The sequence below is a fragment of the Aquila chrysaetos genome, chromosome 7, assembly GCF_900496995.4.
Source record: "Aquila chrysaetos chrysaetos chromosome 7, bAquChr1.4, whole genome shotgun sequence".
In the NCBI taxonomy this organism is placed as follows: Eukaryota; Metazoa; Chordata; class Aves; order Accipitriformes; family Accipitridae; genus Aquila; species Aquila chrysaetos.
Window position 1 is genome coordinate 444,050 of NC_044010.1, and position 21,117 is coordinate 465,166.

Consider the following 21,117-nt stretch of genomic DNA (forward strand, 5'->3'; position numbering starts at 1 on the left):
AGACTATAACCGTATAAACCCCCGCTCCCCACACACACACCCCGCGGCAGACGCCTCGGCGCGCAGAGGCGCGAACCCGTACGGCGGAGAGGGTGGGGAAAGGCGTGCCTGCGCATGCGCACGACGGGACACGGCTTGGTTGGTTGTGGTTTGTTTTTTTTCTTTTTAGGGAGGAAGCGGCCCTCGCTGTTTGAGTCGCTGGGGCCGCCGGGAGGAAGAAGGCGGTCCGCCCGTTCGGCGGGAGCTGGTCCGGGGAGAGCGCACGGCGGCCTGCAGCGGGCCTCCCGCCGCGGCCTCGGCAGCCGGGGGTGGCGCGGAGCACGCCCTTCGCCGCCGGTCCCCGCTGGGGCGGGCGGCGGAAGCCTCTTCCGCCCGTTGCCAGGCGGCGGCGGCCGCCCGCGGAGGCGGCCGCCCGCGGGGTCGGCCCGCTTCCTCCTGAGGAGAACGCCGGGAGGGGTCGGGGCGGCGCTGGGCGCCGAGTTGGGTCGCGGTGTCCCCTCTCCTGCCGGGATGCTGGTGGCGTGCGGCATGCAGCGGTGTCACCAGGAGGCGCTGAAGAAGAACCGGGTGGCGCTGGCAAAGCAGCTGGTTTTAAAGGAGTTGCTGGAGCACATGATAGAGAAGGACGTCGTCACCGCGGAGATGGTGGAGACCATACAGGTACGCGGTGCGGGTGTGCGGGTCATACGCGACGGCACTTGCTTTCTGGCTGAGCTCAGTGTCGCTCCTGGCGGTGGCAGCACGGTAAAACCCGTAGAATCATTTAGGTTGGAAAAGACCTTCAAGATCATCGAGCCCAACCATCATCCGTGCCCACTAAACCACGTTATGGAGTACCCCGTCTGCTTGCTTTTTGAATACCTGCAGGGATGGTGACTCAACCGCTTCCCTGGGCAGCCTATTCCAATGTCCAACAACCCTCTCCGTAAAGAAATTTTTCCTAATATCCAACCTAGACCTCCCTTGCCGCAACTTGAGGCCATTTCCTCTCGTCTTATCTCCAGCCACCTGACAGAAGAGACCAGCACCCACCTCACTACAACCCCCCTTCAGGTAGTTGTAGAGGGTGATAAGGTCTCCCCTCAGCCTCCTCTTCTCCAGACTAAACCGCCCCAGCTCCCTCAGCCGCTCCTCATAAGACTGCGTGTTACCTGCACGTTTTAATGGGATTACATTGGGCGAACAGGGTTTGCTTGCAACAGGCAGGAGGACTGCAAGCTGCTTTTGGCAATACAGGTTTTGTCTGAGATTTACTAAGTCCTTGGCTCACGTGCTGGTACATAGTCGTGGCAGGCTGCGCTTCGTGAGGCAGGTGGTGTCTTCCAGTCCTTTGTTGTCATTTTGTGCCTCTCTGTTTTTCCATTTGTAGAAGCAGGAATAATACCTATTTCCAAAAGAATACCGTGAAAGTAAGTTAATGAATATATTGTAAACCAGCTTGTCGTGGCACCTTTCACTGAAAGAATTTGTACTTCATATGTGTTTTGGTAAATTGCATGAAGAACCTTACGTGATCCAAGACTTACTCTCGGATGACAAACGCTGTTTGCAGGTTCTTGTTACTTTTCCTGAGCAGTGGGTACTATGAAGAGAAGTCATTGGAAATAGCTTGGGATTGCTCCCAGATATATGGTAATGCACTGAAGACTGTGCAGGATGGAGATACAGGTCTTCAAAGAGAAAGCAAACTGGGAAGGAAGTGACTGATGGTGCATGTCCAGTGCATCTCGGGACTCAAGTAAGCAATTGAGGGACTTCTTAGTCCCTTAGTAAAGTTGATGGTCCTGTCACAAGAACACATGCTGAAAAAGAGAATTATGAGCTATTTACTGGGTACCAGTGCAGAAGGTATGAACCTAAGACTGATAAGGTTTTTGAAAATGTTGTGGTTTAACCCCAGCCAGCAACTAAGCACCACGCAGCTGCTCGCTCACTCCCTACCCACCCAATGGGATGGGGGAGAGAATCGGGAAAAGAAGTAAAACTCGTGGGTTGAGATAAGAACAGTTTAATAGGACAGAAAGGAAGAAGATAATAATGATAATAATAATAATAATAAAATGACAATAACAATAATAAAAGGATTGGAATATACAAAACAAGTGATGCACAATGCAATTGCTCACCACTTGCTGACTGATGCCCAGTCAGTTCCTGAGCAGCGATCCCCCCACAAGCCAACTCCCCCCAGTTTATATACTGGGCATGACATCACATGGTATGGAATACTCCTTTGGCCAGTTTGGGTCAGCTGCGCTGGCTGTGTCCCCTCCCAACTTCTTGTGCCCCTCCAGCCTTCTTGCTGGCTGGGCATGAGAAGCTGAAAAATCCTTGACTTAGTATAAACACTGTTTAGCAACGACTGAAAACATCAGTGGGTTATCAACATTATTCTCATACTAAATTCAAAACATAACACTATGCCAGCTACTAAAAAGAAAATTAACTCTATCCCAGCCAAAACCAGGGCAGAAAGCAATGAAGAAGTAACTTCCTAATGAATTTTGACTCATTGTATGTCAAAGATAATGTGAAATTCCTCATGGGACCTGTCAAGGATACCTGTGCTAAGTTGTGGGAGATGCGGGCAGTCTTACCTGAAATAGCTCCAATCCCTAGTGAAAGAGGACAAAGATACAGAAAGACAGTGAAAGTCAGAGAATGCATCAAGAACTGAGTGTACTGGTTTTGGCTGGGATAGAGTTAATTTCTTCATAGTAGCTAGTATGTTGCTGTGTTTTGGATTTGTGCTGAAAACAGTGTTGATAACACAGGGATGTTTCAGTTACTGCTGAGCAGTGCTTACCCAGAGCCAAGGGCTTTTTTGCTTCTCACCCCACCCCACCAGCGAGGAGGCTGGGGGGACACAAGAATTTGGGAGGGGACACAGCTGGGACAGCTGACCCCAGCTGTCCAAAAGGATATTCCAGACCATAGGATGTCATGCTCAGCATATAAAGCTGGGGGAAGAAGAAGGAAGGGAGGGATGTTCAGAGTTAGAGTATTTTGTCTTCCCAAGTTACCGTTACGTATGATGGAGCCCTGCTTTCCTGGAGATGGCTGGACACGCGCCTGCCAATGGGAAGTGGTGAATTAATTCTTTGTTTTGCTTTGCTTACGTGTGCAGCTTTTGCTTTACCTATTAAACTGCCTTTATCTCAACCTATGAGTTTTTTTGCTTTTACCCTTTTGATTCTCCCCACCATCCTGCTGGGGAGGGAGTGAGTGAGCAGCTGTGTGGGGCTTAGCAGCCCATGGGGGTTAAACAGCGACACTGCTGAAGTATGGGTGGTTAGTAGGGATGTTCAGTTGCTGGCCTGCAGTTAGTCATTGAAGGAGGAGGGGAAGAAAAGGAGAAGGAAAAAAAAGAAGTCCTCTCAAAGGTAGCATAATGCCAGAGAAAATGGTCTTTTTGGCAAAATGCTGCTGTAGTTAAGAAGTATTAAACTGAGACAGAGGAGGGGACGACTAAGGGAATCTTCCCCTCTGGGTGTAATTGGGTAGAAGGAGATGCAACAACACTTAGTAATGGATTATCAGTAAGGAGAAAGGTGTTATGATGGATAAGTCAGGTAAATAGTAATAGCTTAGTGGAAAAATAGTGCCTAATACAACATACACACATAACTAAGAGCTTAATTGTATGTAAAGAGCAATAGCAGCCCGAGCAAGAGAACAAAGTGACTTGAACTACTGTTGCAGGATATGAATCTGGAAATTGCAGCAAAAATACAAATATGGCAGGGGTAGGAGGAAAGCATTCACAACTGGAACAGTAGTACTGCAAAGTATGCTTTGTACTAGAAGGATGGAAATGAAGGGAATGTTTGCAGGATAGTACTAATCATAACAGTGCTGTGGATAAACAAAAAGTAACGTGCATAAAGAAAAAAATCACTTGAGTCAAAACCACTTTGTCTTAGCTTTTATTTTCCTATAGTAGGTCTGTGAATTTGTAATAGTCTTCCACTCTCTGCTCAAATGTGAACAAAGGTCTTAGGAGGGCTGTTAGGTAGCCTACCCTTGAAAATGTATTGTGACGCTAATCATCAGGTACCTTAGTGGAAATAGGAGGAGACAAATGCCACTGTGTCTGATGATAGAATGTAGATTTTCCCGGATATTGTAACTGACTGGTTCTATATATCCCCCTGCTCCCCCAAAAAGTCAGGAAATCAAGATCTGGAGAAATAGTTATGTTTTAAATCATCTTGTCTTAAAAACACAACAATTATACTGGTCCTGTTGGTTTTATTTAAACAGAAAAATGGTTCTGGAAATAGGGCACTTCACTTAAATAAGCTTTTGTAATCTAAGGAAAGTGAAATAAACCGAGGAGCTCAGGGTGATGAAGGAAGGATGAAATTTCTTCGAGTGTGAGATGCTAAACCAGTACTGAAACTTTACCACAAGTAAGAAAAAGGTGGGAGTGGAGGACATTGCAGGAAGAGCAACTGAAGACAAAGGTGGTTGAGCTGGATGAAGAGCTCACAAGGAATATGAAGAGTGAGTAGAGAGTTTATAGGTGTACACTGGAGAAGAGTTAATAAATAGGAGCAGTTTCCTTTGCCCAAAGTGGGGAGACAGAGTAGGAATTGACAGGAATGAATTTAAATTGGGTCATTCAGAAAGATACTAAGCAATTTGAGGTTTTTTCCGTTATAGAGTTCTAAGAAAGAATAAAGACAAAAAAAATTTGTGTTTCCTGTGTAGCGAAGATGATGTAAATATAATTATCTAGATGAAGGCCTAGAAGGGAGGGATTTTAAACACAGAGCAAAAATTATAGTGGAAATAAAGTGGGACAGTGGAAACAGCTGTTTTTAAGATGAAGTCCAAAATCCATTTCATTAATGCCTTCTTGTCAGAGCATCAGATGTTCTTCCAGAGCTCTGGGATGGACCTTCAAAATTGCAGATCTGATAGCAAGAGCTTTCTTTTGCTTTTTAAACAAGTTGAATACTCTGTACTGTAATTGAAGACTATCAGATTGTATAGATAAAGAGATTTAAATGCTCTGTGTTGATCACTAGACAGTAATGAGGGGATCACTGGCTTTGAAAAAGTGACATATATTTGATTAGGATGTTTGTCAAGTATATATGCTCTCTCCACAGATTCTGCATGTATATTCAGGCTCAATAAGAAGACTAATACTATGGGATTTTGACAGGAATTCAGTTTATCGTGCAACCAGTTCCTCTTATGCAGATTATCAAACTCATCTGTGAGGGTAAAAAAATAAATTAAGGATGTATTAGAAAATAAAGTGGAAGAAGTCTGCCTTACGAAAGTTTTACTTCTGAATGTTTGCTGAACATTATTTAGTATAACCTAAATGTGGTGTTGATGTGGAAGTTACATAAGGAGGTACAGCACTTTGGGTATTTAAGGAAGCATTAAGGAAGAAGTCTGCCAAAAGCTGACTGCTGTGGATACAAAGTGCAGAATATGAACATTATGGAAATTTCCTAACTTTTCAGTAAAACTTAAGATCCAATTCTTGAGGTCAGCTTGTGTTCTTAATTATGATTTATAGTTTAGAATCGTAGACTATGAAGACATAAAGTGAAGAAGATTAATGATCCTAAGCTTGTCATAGACAGCTGCAGGTCTGCTAGAAAGGAGGAAACAATTAATAGGTACTTCAGAATATCAACTGTCAATTACTTTATTAGGTAAAATAAAATTCAGTGGGCTTACAGCAAGATACAAGTATATGGAGCTGGTTATCTTCTATGGACTAATGGAGGAGTGTCACCAGGAGAAAGGGGAAGGTATTTTCATACTTCTGGAGAGGCACAGGTGAGATATTACTGTATGCACTTCCAGTCAACAGTGCTCTGAAAGTTGAGGTTTCTGAGGGAGTAGGAAAGGCTACTTGCATTGTCAAGGGGAAGAGGCCACTTATGAGGAGGCTGAGAGAAAGTGGCTTGTTTACTGTAGCAAATTGAGACCGATTTATAGAAAGAAGTTTGATAAATAAGGGAAAGGACAGGAGAACACTGAAGTCAAGGGACATTGTTGATACAAAAATAAATGCTGTTAGTCAGTCATGAATGAACCTATTCTGAAATTTCAGAATAGGTTCATAAGCATTGGATCAACAAGATTTTGCAGTATTCTTCCAAACAGTGTGATGGGACAAAAGCCAAACTACTTTTAACACCAAGCTTGATAAATATTATAAAAGAAACCTGATGTAAATCTCCTGTAGCAGAGGATTTACACATGTGACTTGAGGCTTTTTTTCTGATTTTCCTGTGATTGCAAGCATAGTGTTAGTTAGGCCTTGATTCTGTGTAACTTGCCAACCATTTCTTATCATCCACCAAAAGAAGACATCTTAGATCTAAGTGGTAATTCAAAAAATATAGATGAATTCCATGGAATTGATAAAATTTATTTTTGATACCCAGTATTTTAGTACCTGATTTGTTGGTTGTTTTCAATTTCAGGGAAGGCTACTATTGTATAAATTATACAATTTGTTGGCAAATGCCCTGTTAATATTCTAACAATTAGAACTTCTTGAGAATGTTTCACAGATACATAAATTTCATTTTTGATTGTTACTTTTTCTCATATACTACTGTATGTTGCTTCATTGGTTTAAATGTTACAGTCTATACATATGTAGTATCTTTTCGGAATTGATTGTGTATAATAAGTATTTTACTTAATGCTGTCTGAGGGATTTGCGTATCACTACATGAGACTACAAACTATTGGGCAGTAGTGGAAGCATGTTCTGGAATTCATGTATTCAGTGAGGGGAAGCAGATACTATTCCAACAGTAACTGGAAGTAAAAGTTTAGAGAGAAGAAGGTGTATTACTGTATGTGGTGATAGGTGAATTGTTGGCTTGCTGTGTTGTCATATACTCTCCCCCTTGAGCTAATAGGAACAGAGGAATGGGAGCGAAATCAATTAGCAAAAGCTGTAAAAATGGATCTAGCACAGCTAAGCACAATGATGAAACATTTACATGAAGTAAAAAAAATGTAGTTGTTCTGAAGATTCATTGGAAATTAATTGTGTTGGGGTGTTACTTTGAGTATGGATTTTGTTTTTTCTCTGGATCTAGGCCAAGTCTGGGAGCTTCAGCCAAAATGTGGAATTCCTCAATTTGCTGCCCAAGAGAGGCCCTAATGCCTTCTCAGCCTTCTGTGAAGCTTTACGAGAAACGAAACAACAGCATCTGGAGGCAATGATCTTGAAGACAACATCCAACCTGAGCCATGGGATTGCAAGGGTACAACAGTTTTAAAAAAATAAGATGGATGGACTGCATTTCACATTGGATTTGGGCACGAAGTGATCTTTTTTGAAATGGGAAAAAAGAAAAATTGTTTATAAAGGACAGGATGGGGGTTTGTTGCAAATTGAAACTTGTAGTAGCTTTAGTAAAAGCAGAGGGGAAGGAATTTGGGAAGAAGAGAATTTTCACACAGGGTCACAAGATGGTAGAGGTTGGAAGGGACGTTTGGAGGTCATCTGGTCCAAACCCTCTGCTCAAGCAGTATCACCTTGAGCAGGTTGCCCAGGGCCATGTCCAGACAGCTTTTGAAAATCTCCAAGGATGGAGACTCCGCAAACTCTCTGGGCAGCCTCCTCCAGTGCTCGGTCATCACCCTCACAGTAAAAGTGTGTTTCCTGATGTTCAGAGGAAACCTTGTGAGTCTGTTGAGGAGAGAGAGACTTTTCTTTCTTTATTTTGTTATTTGTATTTTTACCTTTTTACTATCTGCAGTTGTTAGCGTTGGACTAGAAGAAGAATTTAGCAAAGATTCAATATTCTTAGTGCATTGACAAGGATGGAGATTGGCAGTAAACGTATTTTATACAAAGGAAGGAAGGCCAGATATTTTTGAGGAGAGATGTTCCCTTATTAAAATGTAGGATTTATTAGACTACCCTTTCCACTTTTTTGTTTTCAGTTGTGCTTTACTATAGAAACAATGACATCTTGAAAGCAAACAGAAAGATAGGAGTCACTGGACAAATCAATTTTTGGCAAAAATGAGGAGGATGTGATGACTTCAGTGTAAGGTTTCCAAACTGGGGATTTGGGTAGAAGAAGAGATGAGCAAAGAAGGGAAGGAATTTTGCATTGACAGAAAATGCTGCTGCTATCTTGTCATGATGTTTCATTTGGATGTGAACCATAACGTTATTTTTTTAAGTCACATATATGTGTATGTAAATGCATGTATCTTTGTACCATGACACCTACAGGCTTATACTGTAGAGAAAAAAAATAACTGGTTTATGCTACTCTTTTTCGTGGATTTATTGGATGTCTTGTAGCTTGAACACTGTTATGGATCAAATCTTCCAGTCTCTGCCAGTGAGTCATCCAATTCAAAGAGACCGCGCTGGGTTGGTGAGTCACACGTGACATTGTGAATACTTGATTGGCTATCTGGTTGGTTGCTTCTAATTTCTTAATACTCTCTTAATTCAATTCTAGCAATAAGCTTGCCACCACTTTGCTCATCCCAGGAATACAAACCTCGACAGTGAACTGACTATATTATGATCAGATGCAAGAGGCAGAATTAGGCTAGAAAATAAAAGTGAAATAGCATACTGGAAGAGAGAACCCAATCAGTTTCTAGTCAGCTTCATTTATTCTTACAGGAAATTTTGTTGCTTAAACACTACATGTCAGTAAAATTTTAGATGTTTCAAAGATTTTCTTCTTTAAGATTTGTAATAGAGTTCAGTTGAACTAGAGCTGTGAAAAGATACTGATTTGGGGCAGTATTCCTTAACTTAGACTTCCTTCTTAGCAAGTAAGTTTAAGTACAAGGCCTTATATACATTACATGGGCCCAACACAGATTTGTATAGCTTCTGTCGAGTGCAGCAAATCAGCTTTTCTTTAGCAGGCATTTGTGACTTAAATCAGGGAACTAGTTGTTGGAGTGAATCTCCTTGCTAGTCTTTATGTTGCCTCTGGTAATGCCTGGAGTACTCCTGTTCCCTAACCACAGCTTTAACTGTGTGCTGGTTACTAGGCGCTCTCTCTCTCTGGTGTTAAAGAACAAGTGTCTAGATTTTGAAGGGCTTTTTAACTTAGGTGCAAAGGTTTTAGGGTTGGGTTGGTTTTGGTTTTTTAGAGCGTATGTTCCTCCAACCAGGAGAGCCATCCCTCAAAAGGCCGAAAAAGGATTTCAGAGGATATCATGAATGTCATTAGCTCCGTTTCTTCAGGACAGGGGAGTGAGTGTCTGTCTGCAAATGGCAAATAGTTGATTATCATTCCTCTCATCTGCTGTTATTGAGGAAAGGGTTGTTCAGAGGCAGATAAACAAAAAAGGGCATTGCACTTTATGGAAGTTAGAAACGTCTAGTTTGATCACTTATGCATGTGTTCAGCAAAAAATAAATAATTGTATCCAGTGAGCACGGGAGGCCTTTTATGAAAGGAAAAGCACCATTCTGTTTGAATATTTCTAGCAATGGTTTGTCTGCCTAACTGTGAAAGCAATAACATACTGTACAAAATGACAGAAAGCACATGGCTCTAATTTTAGATGAGAATTCTGTTTTCATACTCTCTAGAACCAAATTTACTAGGCCTTAGATAAGGCTAACCCACATAGAAGACAAAAAAGAAAGTTGCCAATTAAAATTATAAAAAAATAAGCATACCATTCCAGTACTTTCATTTTTTTCTGCTATGTTTCATTGTGTGTCTGTAGTCCCTGATCAAGCAAAATTTTTAGAGGTATGAATAGTATAATACAGGAATATGCCTAAGACCACATAGTTCAGAATTTGCAAGTTACTACCTTAATGCAGAGGCTTTGTAGTTGGAATTAATTTCTTCTTATTATTGATATGTTTGTTTTGCACAGAACCAATGGAACATTCCCTGGATAATGGAGATGGTCCCCCGATTCCTCCAGTGAAGTACTGCACTCCTGAATTTTATCATGATCATCGGCACTTGGTAAGTAGTTGACAGAGAAAATCTCCTTAAGATGTGAAAGATGTGAGGAGTTTGGATATATTAGCTGAACACATGCTACTTAAAACTGCTTCGAAACACGTGCTTTATTGGGGTACAAATCAGTGTTGTGCTATTTGTGTAACTGAAAGGTGTTACCAGTCATGTTTGATTTGACGTAGTTTCGTTTACAAGCATCCAGAAATTCTGAGAAGTTCTGTAACTCTGTACAAATCCCTGCCTCTTGAAGAGCTTCATGAAATGCCTTCTGTTCTGTTGCTCTGTGTAAGCTGTCAGTATTACTGCCTCATATTTATTTGTCTGCATCCTCGTCTCCTTCTGTGTGATGACACACCCTGCAAATGACTGTAAGGTACTAGAACTGTGTTTCAACTAGTAGTCACAGTCTTGGCTGTTTTAATTGCCAGCTGTACCTGGAAGACTCTCTTCAGGCTCAAGAACCAGATTAGGATTCTGTGCTGGGTAGTACTGGGTAGAACAACCTGAATTTCTAATCTTCTGCAGCATTTGAAGTTACGTAGGTAGTCTAATTACTTTTTGTTTATGCTTGATTTAAAGCATAGATTGTGGTGGGGTGGCTTAAGGAAAAAAATCATTTCATATAATGAGGCAGACACTTTACGAGGGTTACACAATGTGCTAACACTTAACACTTCTGTCACAGGCTCTGTGTTCAGCAAAACATTTTTTTTTTTTTTTTTTTATTAACTGTCTATTGGGGAGACCTAATTAAGCAGCATCAGTGTGAGCTTGACTTGGCTCCTTTTACATCTGTGGCTGGATACACCTGATTTGATATGCTCCTTATTAAATTTCACTTCCAATTTACAGGAGTGTTAGTAACTGATTTACTATTCATTTGTTGTTCTTACAGTGGGAGGGGCAGAGAGGGAATTAAATTTGAAGACACCCCTTTTAAATTAGTTCTTTCCGTTAGCCTTTTTTGCCAGCCACATAACTTTCAGGGTTAGTGACTGACAGTTCTTTGCTGTTACAATTCAACTTACATGCTATTTTACGTCTCTGTTTGCTTCCAACAGCAATTAAGAAATGTTAGCCAAATTTTACATAGTGCTGTCCTAAGGCCTTTGATGGGGATGGTGGAAATATACGGGGCCATGCTGGGGTGAGGGTGGGGAAGGGGAGAAAAGTTAGCAAGACCTAATTCACAGTTTGAAATGGATAAGCTGTGTTTCTTTTAAAATGAGAAATAAACCAAGCTAGTATAACATCTTAATAGTAGTGTTGTAGGATCATCAGTTGTGGAGGCTTGCAAATACAGTTGTCCTTGGACCTTTTGCAATACAAACATTTGTTTTATTTATTTAAAAAAAAAAAAAAAATCACAACTTTGACCTCTGCTGGTTTTGTGCCTTCTCAATCAAGAAATCCTGCGTATCATATCAAGTTAGTAGGCAGGCGTTGCTGTTCTACTTTAACACTATTATTTCTTTGTGTAGTCTAAATTTACCAATTTTAAATCTTCTTCTCAGGCATATAAACTGATATCAGAGCCCCGAGGCTTAGCACTTATTCTCAGCAACATCCATTTCAGCAGTGAGAAGGACTTGGAGTATCGTGCAGGGGGAGATGTGGACTGTACTTCCCTGGAGATGCTTTTTAAGCATCTTGGGTACCAAGTGACTGTCTTTCATGATCAAACTGCACAGGTAAGGGGGATGGATCCCAGTACTTCACAACCAGTATGGATGAGAGTTTGTAACTGTTACATAAATATCTTAAGAGGTTCCCTTTGGTATAACTAAGCTTGAACAGGAAGATGTGAGTGGTCACTTATGCATAGAAAATAAGCCTAAATGGCATGATGTCTGCTCACATGCTGACAAATATGAAGAAGCTTGGAAGGCAGAGGACTTAAGGATGGAAAGTAGGGTCATGAAGGACCACAAGAGATACTACTCTAGTCTGACTGTAGTGCAAGGAGCAAGAATTTCTAGGCCACATCTGGCATGTGTGTTAAAACCACAAATAAGTCTCCAGTTTACTCTAGATAGACTTTTCCAGTGTTCTGCTATCCTAAAAGTTAAACTTTGCAAATATTTGACCTAGTCTTTGCAAGTGTAAGTGATGTTTTCATGTCCTTTCACTGATTGAGTCAATTGCCATCCTATTTATCAGTCTTCTAGTATCTATGCAGTTAAATACCACTCTTTCAGTCTTTGCTTTGCTAGAGAAGTGGCTGTGGTTCACTTAGGAAAATTGGTAATGTTCCTTGACTGACTGAATCAAGTCACTCTCTTTCCCTAGGAATGCAATTGCTGCCTTCTCCAGCCTCATTTATTCTTAGTCCTTTTAAATCCCTATGAAACCAAGTGGTACAGAACCTGTTAAAGAGCATTTTATTCAAGAAGGCAGCTTTTGCAACATTATAATAAGACTTTTGCACCTGCCATGTTGTCAGAATTCCTAAAGTTTTCCACTTTAAATTGTTATTGTGTTTTGATCACTAGTGTTTGAATGCCTGAAATACCAGAGTATGTGTCTGTTAAGTTGCTCCAAAATCCCAGCCAGACTCAAGTGTCAGTGTAAAACCTCTATAAAATATCAGTTGGTTTCTCCTGTATTGAATCCATATGTACCAATTCAGATACTTGCTGCATCCCCCTTTGGCCCAAGTGTTTCCTACTTCACAGTGTTATACTTAGGACTGAATATTACATAAAAGAACAAGAACATTTTGCTGTTTTTTTATGGAACACATGTCTTTTATCCTGTAAATTTGAGGTATGTAGGGTTTATTTCATAACAGGAGGACAATTTGTATTTTTCCCTGTATATTGACTCACTTTCCCTGTGCAAGTGTGGAAAGCATTAAACATTGGTTTTTTTCTCTCTTCCAGGAGATGCAGAATTCATTGGAGAGATTCTCTAAGCTGCCAGATCATCGGGATGTGGATTCCTGCATTGTAGCTTTACTTTCCCACGGTGTGGAGGGTGGGGTTTATGGCAGTGATGGCAAACTACTGCAGGTATATTGCTGTGTCCTGATATGTTGTTTTAGGTTAAGTCTTGGAAAGTAACGATAGAAAGAGGAAAAAAAATGTTTAAAAAAAAAAAGTGAAGTGATGGGAGACTGAGGATTCACATTTTTTGAAAAGGAGAAAATAAGGGCTTGTGGGGAGAAAAAGGCAGGGGGCTGTCTGTGAGAGGTCTGTAAGGTAAAGAATGGCATAGAAATAGGGTAAGTAGGAGAAGTTATTTCATTCTCCTTCATGTACAATTACTAGGTAGAGTGCATGAACTCGAACTAGTAGGAGCTGGGGGAGAGGGTGGGAAAGGGATGTGTTTGTCACATAGTGAGTTTGGACATAAAGGAGAAAATATCAAGACTGGAGAGTAATAACCAAAATACAGGGAAGCAAGATGAGACTGGGTTTGACTCACAGAAGGCTGCAGTGAAGAATATTTATCATCTTTCTTCTCTCAGTTGCAGGAGGCTTTCCGGCTCTTTGATAATGCAAACTGTCCAAATCTCCAGAATAAGCCCAAAATGTTCTTTATTCAGGCCTGCCGGGGAGGTGAGTACCCAAATACTAAAAGCCATGTATTTGGCATGCCATTAAGGCTCATTTTACACACATACACACCCTCACATTCAACTTGCTGTCAACTCTCCTCTTTGCTTCTCTCAGGTGTAAGTGGGACCCATATTCACCTCCCTCTGCCCTGCTGCTGCCACTGCATCTGTTGCTCTGTAAGTGTCTTTTGCTCTGCATGAGGCGTGTGCATTGACTTGCAGACCCCAGAGCACCTTAGTGATACGAAGCTCTATCATATCCCACTCATATATTGAGGCTTTCTCTTGCCGTGCCTGCAGTAGGGGGAGTGGGGCATACGGTGCATCAAATTGCAGCACAGCATGGAGTGGTACACTAGCACTGGAGTCTTGCCTGAGGTCCTGTCTTTCTCTTGATCCTGGATGTGTTGTGTCTCTTGTGTTGTCATCTCTTGAGCTATCGAAGTTGGCTCTGAGTCTTTTTTTTTTCTTTTTTTTTTCCTTTACCCTATCCTGTTTTCAACCTTCAAATGACCTTTCCTTACATCCTTTTCCACATACTATTATAGAATTCTTACATACTATTGTACAGAATTCTTTTCTTGATTGTCATAGACTTGTTCTTTTTCCACTCTTTCTGTTCCTTTTTTTTTTTTTTAAATTCTGCTTTTCGTTTTCTCTCCTTTTGTAGCTAAACACATGTCTGTAACTAACTACCTTTCAGATCTGCTAGTGACCAAATTTTTCCTTAAAGTGTTTGGACTTTTTGGGATTGCTGTGAAACTGCAGATACTCCAAAGAGAAGTTCTGTCTTAGAAAGCTTTGGTTTTTTCCCATGCAATAGAGAAGTTTTTTGAGCGTGTGTGCCTTTTCCCGTTCTTTTCCCTTGTTCCTTGCAATTTCTTTTTCATTTTTAGCAGAGCTTTGTAGTTTGTCCTCTAGCCAAGAAGATGTTTCATTCACCTGTTACCTACTCATTTTTAATCCCAATGCAGAAAAGAACCTAAAGTCTACATGAAGTATTTTGGCAATCACAAATATTTGATCCTTCTAAGCATTTGGAAATATTCTAACATGCATGTTTACAATATGAATTGAATGTGATTGCTTTCCTTATGTTATTGAACCTTTGGATACTCTTGAACAAACATGAATATGCAGACTCAGTGTGGAAATAAATAAGTGTAATAAGCCAGAATTTGGAGCTGACCTAATTAGGTAATTAGGTTTATTTGACACTAATGTTACCATAATGGGTCTGTTCACGTCAACAAATCAGGCTTCGCCTTCCCAATAAGGTTTCAGTTAAGAAAGAGTGGTAAGCTCGCTATGCAAAATGCTGTAGAACTGGGATACTGCAATAGGCAAAGGATTGAGACTTGAGCAACTGAAAGGGAAAAATCTTTCTTCAATTTAAAAAAAAAGCAAAAAACCTGCTTTTTTTTAACCTCTCTTTTAAACCTTGATTAATAGTTGGAGGGGAAAGCTAGTTACAAAGTAATTGAGCTGTGAACCAAAATGTGTACCTTTTCATGTTAACATTCAAAGGTTAGACTAGCCAATACAAATTTTTTTCAAAAGCAGCATTTAAAAGACTGTATAAATAGTGTGGACAACTTGAGATTAGTAGTCAATCTCTCTATGCCATGCAAGTTTGCTGGAGCCAGTTGAAACAAAATGAGAAACGCATAGGTTATTTTTTCCCTAAGTTTATGTAATCGGCCTTATCTATCTTCTATTAATGACACATTAAAAAATGTAGATAAAGAAGAGTTGGTACAGTTTACTTCCAAAGGGCCTTTGGCAGGAGTCTACTAAGGAATTGAAGTAGTCCACTTACAGTCATGGATCAAAAACCAGTGGCAACAGAAAGCAATGGGAAAAGACAAATAGTCAGATTTCACTATGACATAAAATGAGACTTTGAAGCTGCTTAACATCTGTGGTTAATATAGTAGTTGATCCAGAAAAGTGAAGAACTGTGGTAAATAATGACAAATAGGTAGTTAGCAGTTATTTAAATCAATTGGGAAAACAGCTATCTGGGAGCTTCAGTAAAATTTAAACAGATTGGATCAATCTGGGTGGCAGTTATTGGTGATATAAATTAGAGGTTAAGTATGCAGAGGAATATCCTGATAGGGTTAGTGCTTTACACTTGTTAGTTATGTAGGTAAGTTGACTGAAATGGTGTTTGAAGACAAATCCATGAGGAAGACACCTAATTCTGAAGCTTTAATCAAAAAGGTTTTGACTTTATACGTTATGGATGATGACATTGTGAATAATACAGCTTGACTGGAAAATTACCTGAGTCGTGTCTGAAATAACATACGCTGTGAATGGTACACTAAATTTTTAGGAAGATAGAGAACTAAAAGGATTTGGAGAAGTGTGATAACGGACATGAAAAAAGTGTGGTTAAAAATGGAAAAAATTGCATTGCTACCTTAAAGAGATGATGAAGGAACTTGATGGAAGTAATGATGAAATTTTAAGCTATGGAGCCTTAATTATAGGCTATATCTAGCCTGTCAGATAATCACATCCCTCCCACTGCTGCTTGCATTTTGGAGGAAAACAACAACGTTGCTGACTTATGAACTGACCATTTCCTGTGCATAATTATGAGATGCCACCAGTGCCACTGCCTGTAAAAATGTTAGAAATCCAAATACATTTCTTAGCCACAACCTGGCAACAAAAACCTAGAGCCATCATAACAAGAAGGCCCCTGAAGTGAAGTGGACGCTTATGCCCTCTAAGACTAGAATCTGACCCATGCTGTTAGGAAGTAAGTAGCATAGTAGATTCTCATCTTAAAACAAAAGAACAAAAGGGCAAAATTATATAGAAAACCTGTAAAACGTAGTTTTATTTTTTATACAGCATAGCTGGACTATTAAAGTTATTACCACTAAGGAGTTAGTCTAGATTACAATGGAAGCTCTGCATCATGTGAACAACCAGTTGAGAATATCTACACTTGTCATAATACATACTAATGAATCCTGGAAAGGACATTAAATGTTCTCCAGGTTTTAAACTAAACTCTATGTACTGGACTTCTCTCTCTTGTGTTTGGGGTCAAATTATTTTGTATTTTACTATTGCACAATTTATGCTTTTGATTGAAACAAGTGATACTATAATCAGGATTTAGAACTAGGTCATATATTTTGTCCATGTTTTCGTGATGTCTTGGAGGTAGAGCTTAGCAAATAAAATTATGGCTCTCATTTGAGTTCTGCAATAAGTAGGTAGTTAGTATTCCAAACTGGACTAGACATTTTTGGACATTTCTAAGGTTGGTAAAAGTGGAAAATAGAAACTTTTAGGGCTAGGCATCAAATCCTTCCATGCATGATGAAGAACTATCAGTAACTTCTTTGCTTTCTGGTTATCCCATGATCTGGAAAGGAGATGGGGAGAAAATGGGATATAGGAAAGGAGAGGGGAGAAAATCAGTCGGCAGGCGGACTAACAGTCACGTTAGGTTGAGCAAGTTCAGTGCTTGTTGGTATCTGCATTAGTTTGTGCAGAAGAACTTTCAGATGAGTTTTAGAAACAGCTGAAAAAGCTTAAAGTTCATGCAAAAGCTTTCTGCTTGACAGCAGTTCTGGCATTGCTGACCAGAGCCCAAAACTAAGGAAGTACAGGAAAATTACATCCAGTAATTCAGGATAATTTCTTCTCTCTTTTTTTTTTTTTTTTTTTTTTTTCCCCCTCCTTCTCCCCCTCCTTGTTTATTGCCCCCTCCCAGATGAGACAGACCGGGGAGTGGATCAAAGAGATGGGAAAGAATGGTCAGATTCCCCAGGCTGTGAGGAAAGTGATGCAAACAAGGAAGAAAATCTCAAGCTGCGTCTGCCTACATGCTCTGATATGATCTGTGGATATGCTTGTCTGAAAGGTACTGGGGAAAGGCCCTAATTGTTAGGGCATAAGGAGGTTTTATGTGTCTCTGTTCCCCAGAAACTTCATCATAATACACACTTTCTTCTCAGGCACTGCAGCCATGCGAAACACCAAGCGTGGATCCTGGTATATTGAGGCTCTCACCTCTGTGTTTGCAGAGGACTCCCGAGACACTCATGTGGCTGACATGTTGGTGAAGGTGAGCTGGAGTGTCTTTCCCACACTTACCTAGTTTCTGTAGAGCCTTCCAGTGCTTCAAATTGCTAGGATTAATCTACTATTAAAGCAATTGTTCTTGCCTTGTTTATAGCAAAATTATTATTTCTTTTCCCATTTTTATATATATATACAGTTCCACAGCAGTTTAACCAAAGTAAAAATGCTGTTTCTTTGACTCCTTCCATTTCGCTTGTGCAGTCACATGGTGAACTTAAGAGAAGAATTAATCTGGCTTGCCAAGAATTACTTTTTTTACTTTTTTAAACAGAATAATCTATGAGTACAGAAAGCAATGACATTTTCCTTCTGTCTTCTTAATTCTTCCAGTCACTTTATTTTTTTTTAATCTCACATCTAGGTGAATAGGCAAATCAAGCAACGAGAAGGTTATGCCCCAGGCACAGAATTTCACCGCTGCAAGGAAATGTCAGAATATTGTAGCACGCTCTGTCGGGACCTTTACCTGTTTCCTGGCTATCTGCCAGGAAAATAACCCTGCCAACTCTGTTGGAAGACAGATACTGCCAAAGCTGGACTTTGAGTATGGGTGTCTATGTTTTCATTTTTATGGGCTGTGACATCAGATGCACAAGCAAGGAATGCTTGTTTATATCTGGCCAATCCAATTCTTGATGTCTTTTTCTAAAATAATCTGGCAACTCTTTTTCTAATCTGATTCAGTTCAGGGTTTAAAATTCTAATATCCTGATTTATTCCATGTGTATAGAAATTGATGGAAAGAAGATCAGCACTGGAACTGGGAAGAAGTGCGAACATCCTTTGGAAGGAGCAAAGTGAATGTGAAAAGGGAAACAGACTATTCATATATATTTTTTTTTTTTAAAGTTAAGCCTTTCTGAAGGGAAGATTACTCATACGATGCTACTTATCTTATGCTTGTATTTTAAAATTAAGTACTTTCTGCCTGGTTCTTCATGCAGGAGTCAGCTCCAGTGCACATTAGAAAAGGGCTTCCTTGTGAAGGAGAATCCTTCCCCTCTCTAAATTGGAAGGTTATAGTTTTCAGAACTTGGCACTTTCTTATCCGTCTTGATCACTTAAAAGTCTGTTTTTGCACATTCCTTCTGTAGCCAAGTTATCAAGAGAACTACAAGACATCCCAGGTTATCAACAAAACAAACAGAGATCCAGGATTTCTCATACAGACAAATAAGCCTCCATAAACTGCCCCAGAAATAATTTTGAATCTAGAAATTCTAGATTAGCTCCTCTTAGTCCCAAGAGTGAACAACTGCATAGAATATTACTTTTGAGGAATTTGTTTGCCATAGTACCTGTGTGTCACAACAGGCATAGCATTCAATCCACCAGCTTCTCAGGAGTCTATAAATTGTACTGTACAACTGAATCCCTGAAACCCTACAGCCTTGTACAGAAGGATCTTTTGTCTTTTGTTTAATTAACAAAAATATTCAAGGCAGCTCTTTACAGTCTAAGCGTGTTGCTTGGATTATTTATCACTGCAGTGTTTCCCTTTTAAATGAGGGAAGAGTTTCACATTATTACCCTGTTACGTGAGTTTTCTTTCTTCAGCCATGATCGTTTAAACCTATTTGTTCAGCTAATATTGTTTGCAAAGTGTCATTTCAACTGGTCAATAAGAAATGATGTGGCATAATCCATCACTTCTTTTGGAAATTTCCTACATAGTGTCTTCATGCTGTAATTTGTCTCTTGCTTGTGTCCTGTTGCAGTTACTCCTATTTGATGTGACATGGGAGACAGGCGTTGTTCTCTTTTTGTGGTAAAGCCTAAATCTTGATATACTGGGTTACGTATGGACTATGGTCTGTTCACTTGTAGTGAAGAAGTCTCAATCTTCTCCATTTTGTAGCAGGAAGTTGGCATAGTTCCTGGCTTACTCTTTTTATGTAAGTGTGGCTTTTAAAATATTTTTTCAGGATAGAATTATGAATAGGAAGCACAAAGAGATATGGAGGGAGGCTGGAAAATTAGGCATGTGCTTTTTTTATTGTTCTGCCTAGGGAAATGAAGGCTGTGTTTCCTCCAGCTGACAATGGTGCAGCATTAATACGTGTCTTGCACTTACCTTACACACAACGTGATAAACAGAACAAGGATCATACTTGCCAATTGGTGCCTTACTCTGAAGTGTAAGATACCAGTTTAGGGGCTGTTGTACCTCCCTGGAGTATAAACACTTTCTTCCTGAGTGGTCCCTCTTTGAAATGGTGCAATATTTTACAGATATGTATATTGATGAAGTAATCCACTCTGATGGATTAGATGTGTGTAGGATTACATCAAGTTGCATTATCACTGCCACTTTTGTATATTCTTTTTGTATACTTGTATTTTACTGCCTTGAGGAATCAAAATAAAGAATTCTTGTTTGATTAATCTGTGCAGTATCTTCCATTTGGAGAGTTACACCAATGGAGCTTCTATATAAAGAGAATTTAGTGTAATTTCTTGAGGTAGTACCTCCCAGAGGCACTTCTGAACTCTCAGGCAGAAGCCTCCTACTTGCTAGCTGCAAGCAGTATGGGCTGCTTGTAAATTTTGGTAACAACTGGGCTAAACAAAAGTTAATGCATTAATAAAGAGATATGAGGCAGAACCACCAAGTAGGAGGGTGGTGGTGTGTTTCAGCATATAAAGTATTTAGATTGGGAAAATTGTGGGCTTGGTGTTCTTGAAGGAAGACTTGGTGCCAAAATGAAGCATTCCTGAAAAAAAGGAGTCTTGCAAGGAGGAAGGGCCCAGAAGGAAGGTGAATATACCAGCTGGAGGAAAGACCCTGGAAGCGGGGGAAGATCCAGGGGATCAGAGAGCTGCATGGAAACAAATGCCAGGGGGTGCCCGGAGGCTGTGACCTGTAATGCCTAAGAGTGGTAACTGGGAGCAGCTGTACAGCACAGAACCAACACAACTTTCTGCTCCACCTTCACAGATGAGCAATGATCTCGCTGCTAGGAAGGGAAGCTGAGACCCAGGTAATGCACCTGGGAGAAAGCCAGTGAGTGAAAGCCAGTGTGAAATAAGAAGGTAAAAGCTCTGTTCTCAGTAATTCTAAAATAATCCCCAGTATCCAGATCCACTGGAGGTTGCCATTTACTCTGTCTCATCTGTGACACCTAGAAGGGCGTTTCCTTTCTTCTAAGTTCTCTTTTTATTGAAAAAGTACATTGTTTTTTCAATAATACCAAATTCTGGTACAGGAAATCTAGTAGTAGTAGTATTAGCAGTGGAATTACCACCATCTACCTGTGCAAAAAGTGTTTCTAGTAGTCCAGAAGGTGAAGTAAACAAAATGTTTGTATTTTCAGAGAAATAAGTTTTGAGCTACTAGCATAGTTTAAGGAATGACTTTAATAGCTGAGATAGCAGCAAAGTGTTAACCGGTTCACATTTTGGCTCGAAACCAAAAAAATAATAAGGTCAAAAGTTTTGTGGGATGGGGAGTGAAAACGGTGAACAGGATGTAGACAAGTATTTTAC

The 21,117-nt window shown here is 40.2% G+C and overlaps 1 protein-coding gene across 2 annotated transcripts; it reads left to right on the forward strand.

Moving 5' to 3' along the window:
- Positions 1-184: 184 nt before the first annotated feature.
- CASP2 (caspase 2) lies at positions 185-20,016 on the forward strand. 2 transcript variants are annotated; one of them, XR_003924370.2, is made up of 11 exons: positions 185-660; positions 7,089-7,256; positions 8,312-8,387; positions 9,868-9,962; positions 11,474-11,650; positions 12,842-12,970; positions 13,429-13,519; positions 13,634-13,695; positions 17,261-17,410; positions 17,505-17,614; positions 17,993-18,092. XR_003924370.2 is itself a non-coding variant. In XM_030020680.2 (10 exons), exons 1-10 carry the CDS (start codon positions 511-513, stop codon positions 18,125-18,127), a joined length of 1,281 nt encoding a protein of 426 aa, XP_029876540.1. In that variant the 5' UTR covers positions 190-510; the 3' UTR covers positions 18,128-20,016. The 2 variants fall into 2 exon arrangements, 1 of the variants encoding a protein (XP_029876540.1); XM_030020680.2 differs by lacking the exon at positions 13,634-13,695 and having other exon boundaries at positions 190-660; positions 17,993-20,016.
- Positions 20,017-21,117: the final 1,101 nt, after the last annotated feature.

What these genes read in the sequence shown, in the direction of transcription:
- CASP2 (XM_030020680.2), top strand. Translation starts at nt 511, where the DNA reads ATGCTGGTGGCGTGCGGCATGCAGCGGTGTCACCAGGAGGCGCTGAAG. An exon ending in AAAGAGACCGCGCTGGGTTG is followed by an intron (nt 8,388 to 9,867) that starts GTGAGTCACACG and finishes TGTTTTGCACAG; the next exon opens with AACCAATGGAACATTCCCTG. An exon ending in TATTCAGGCCTGCCGGGGAG is followed by an intron (nt 13,520 to 17,260) that starts GTGAGTACCCAA and finishes GCCCCCTCCCAG; the next exon opens with ATGAGACAGACCGGGGAGTG.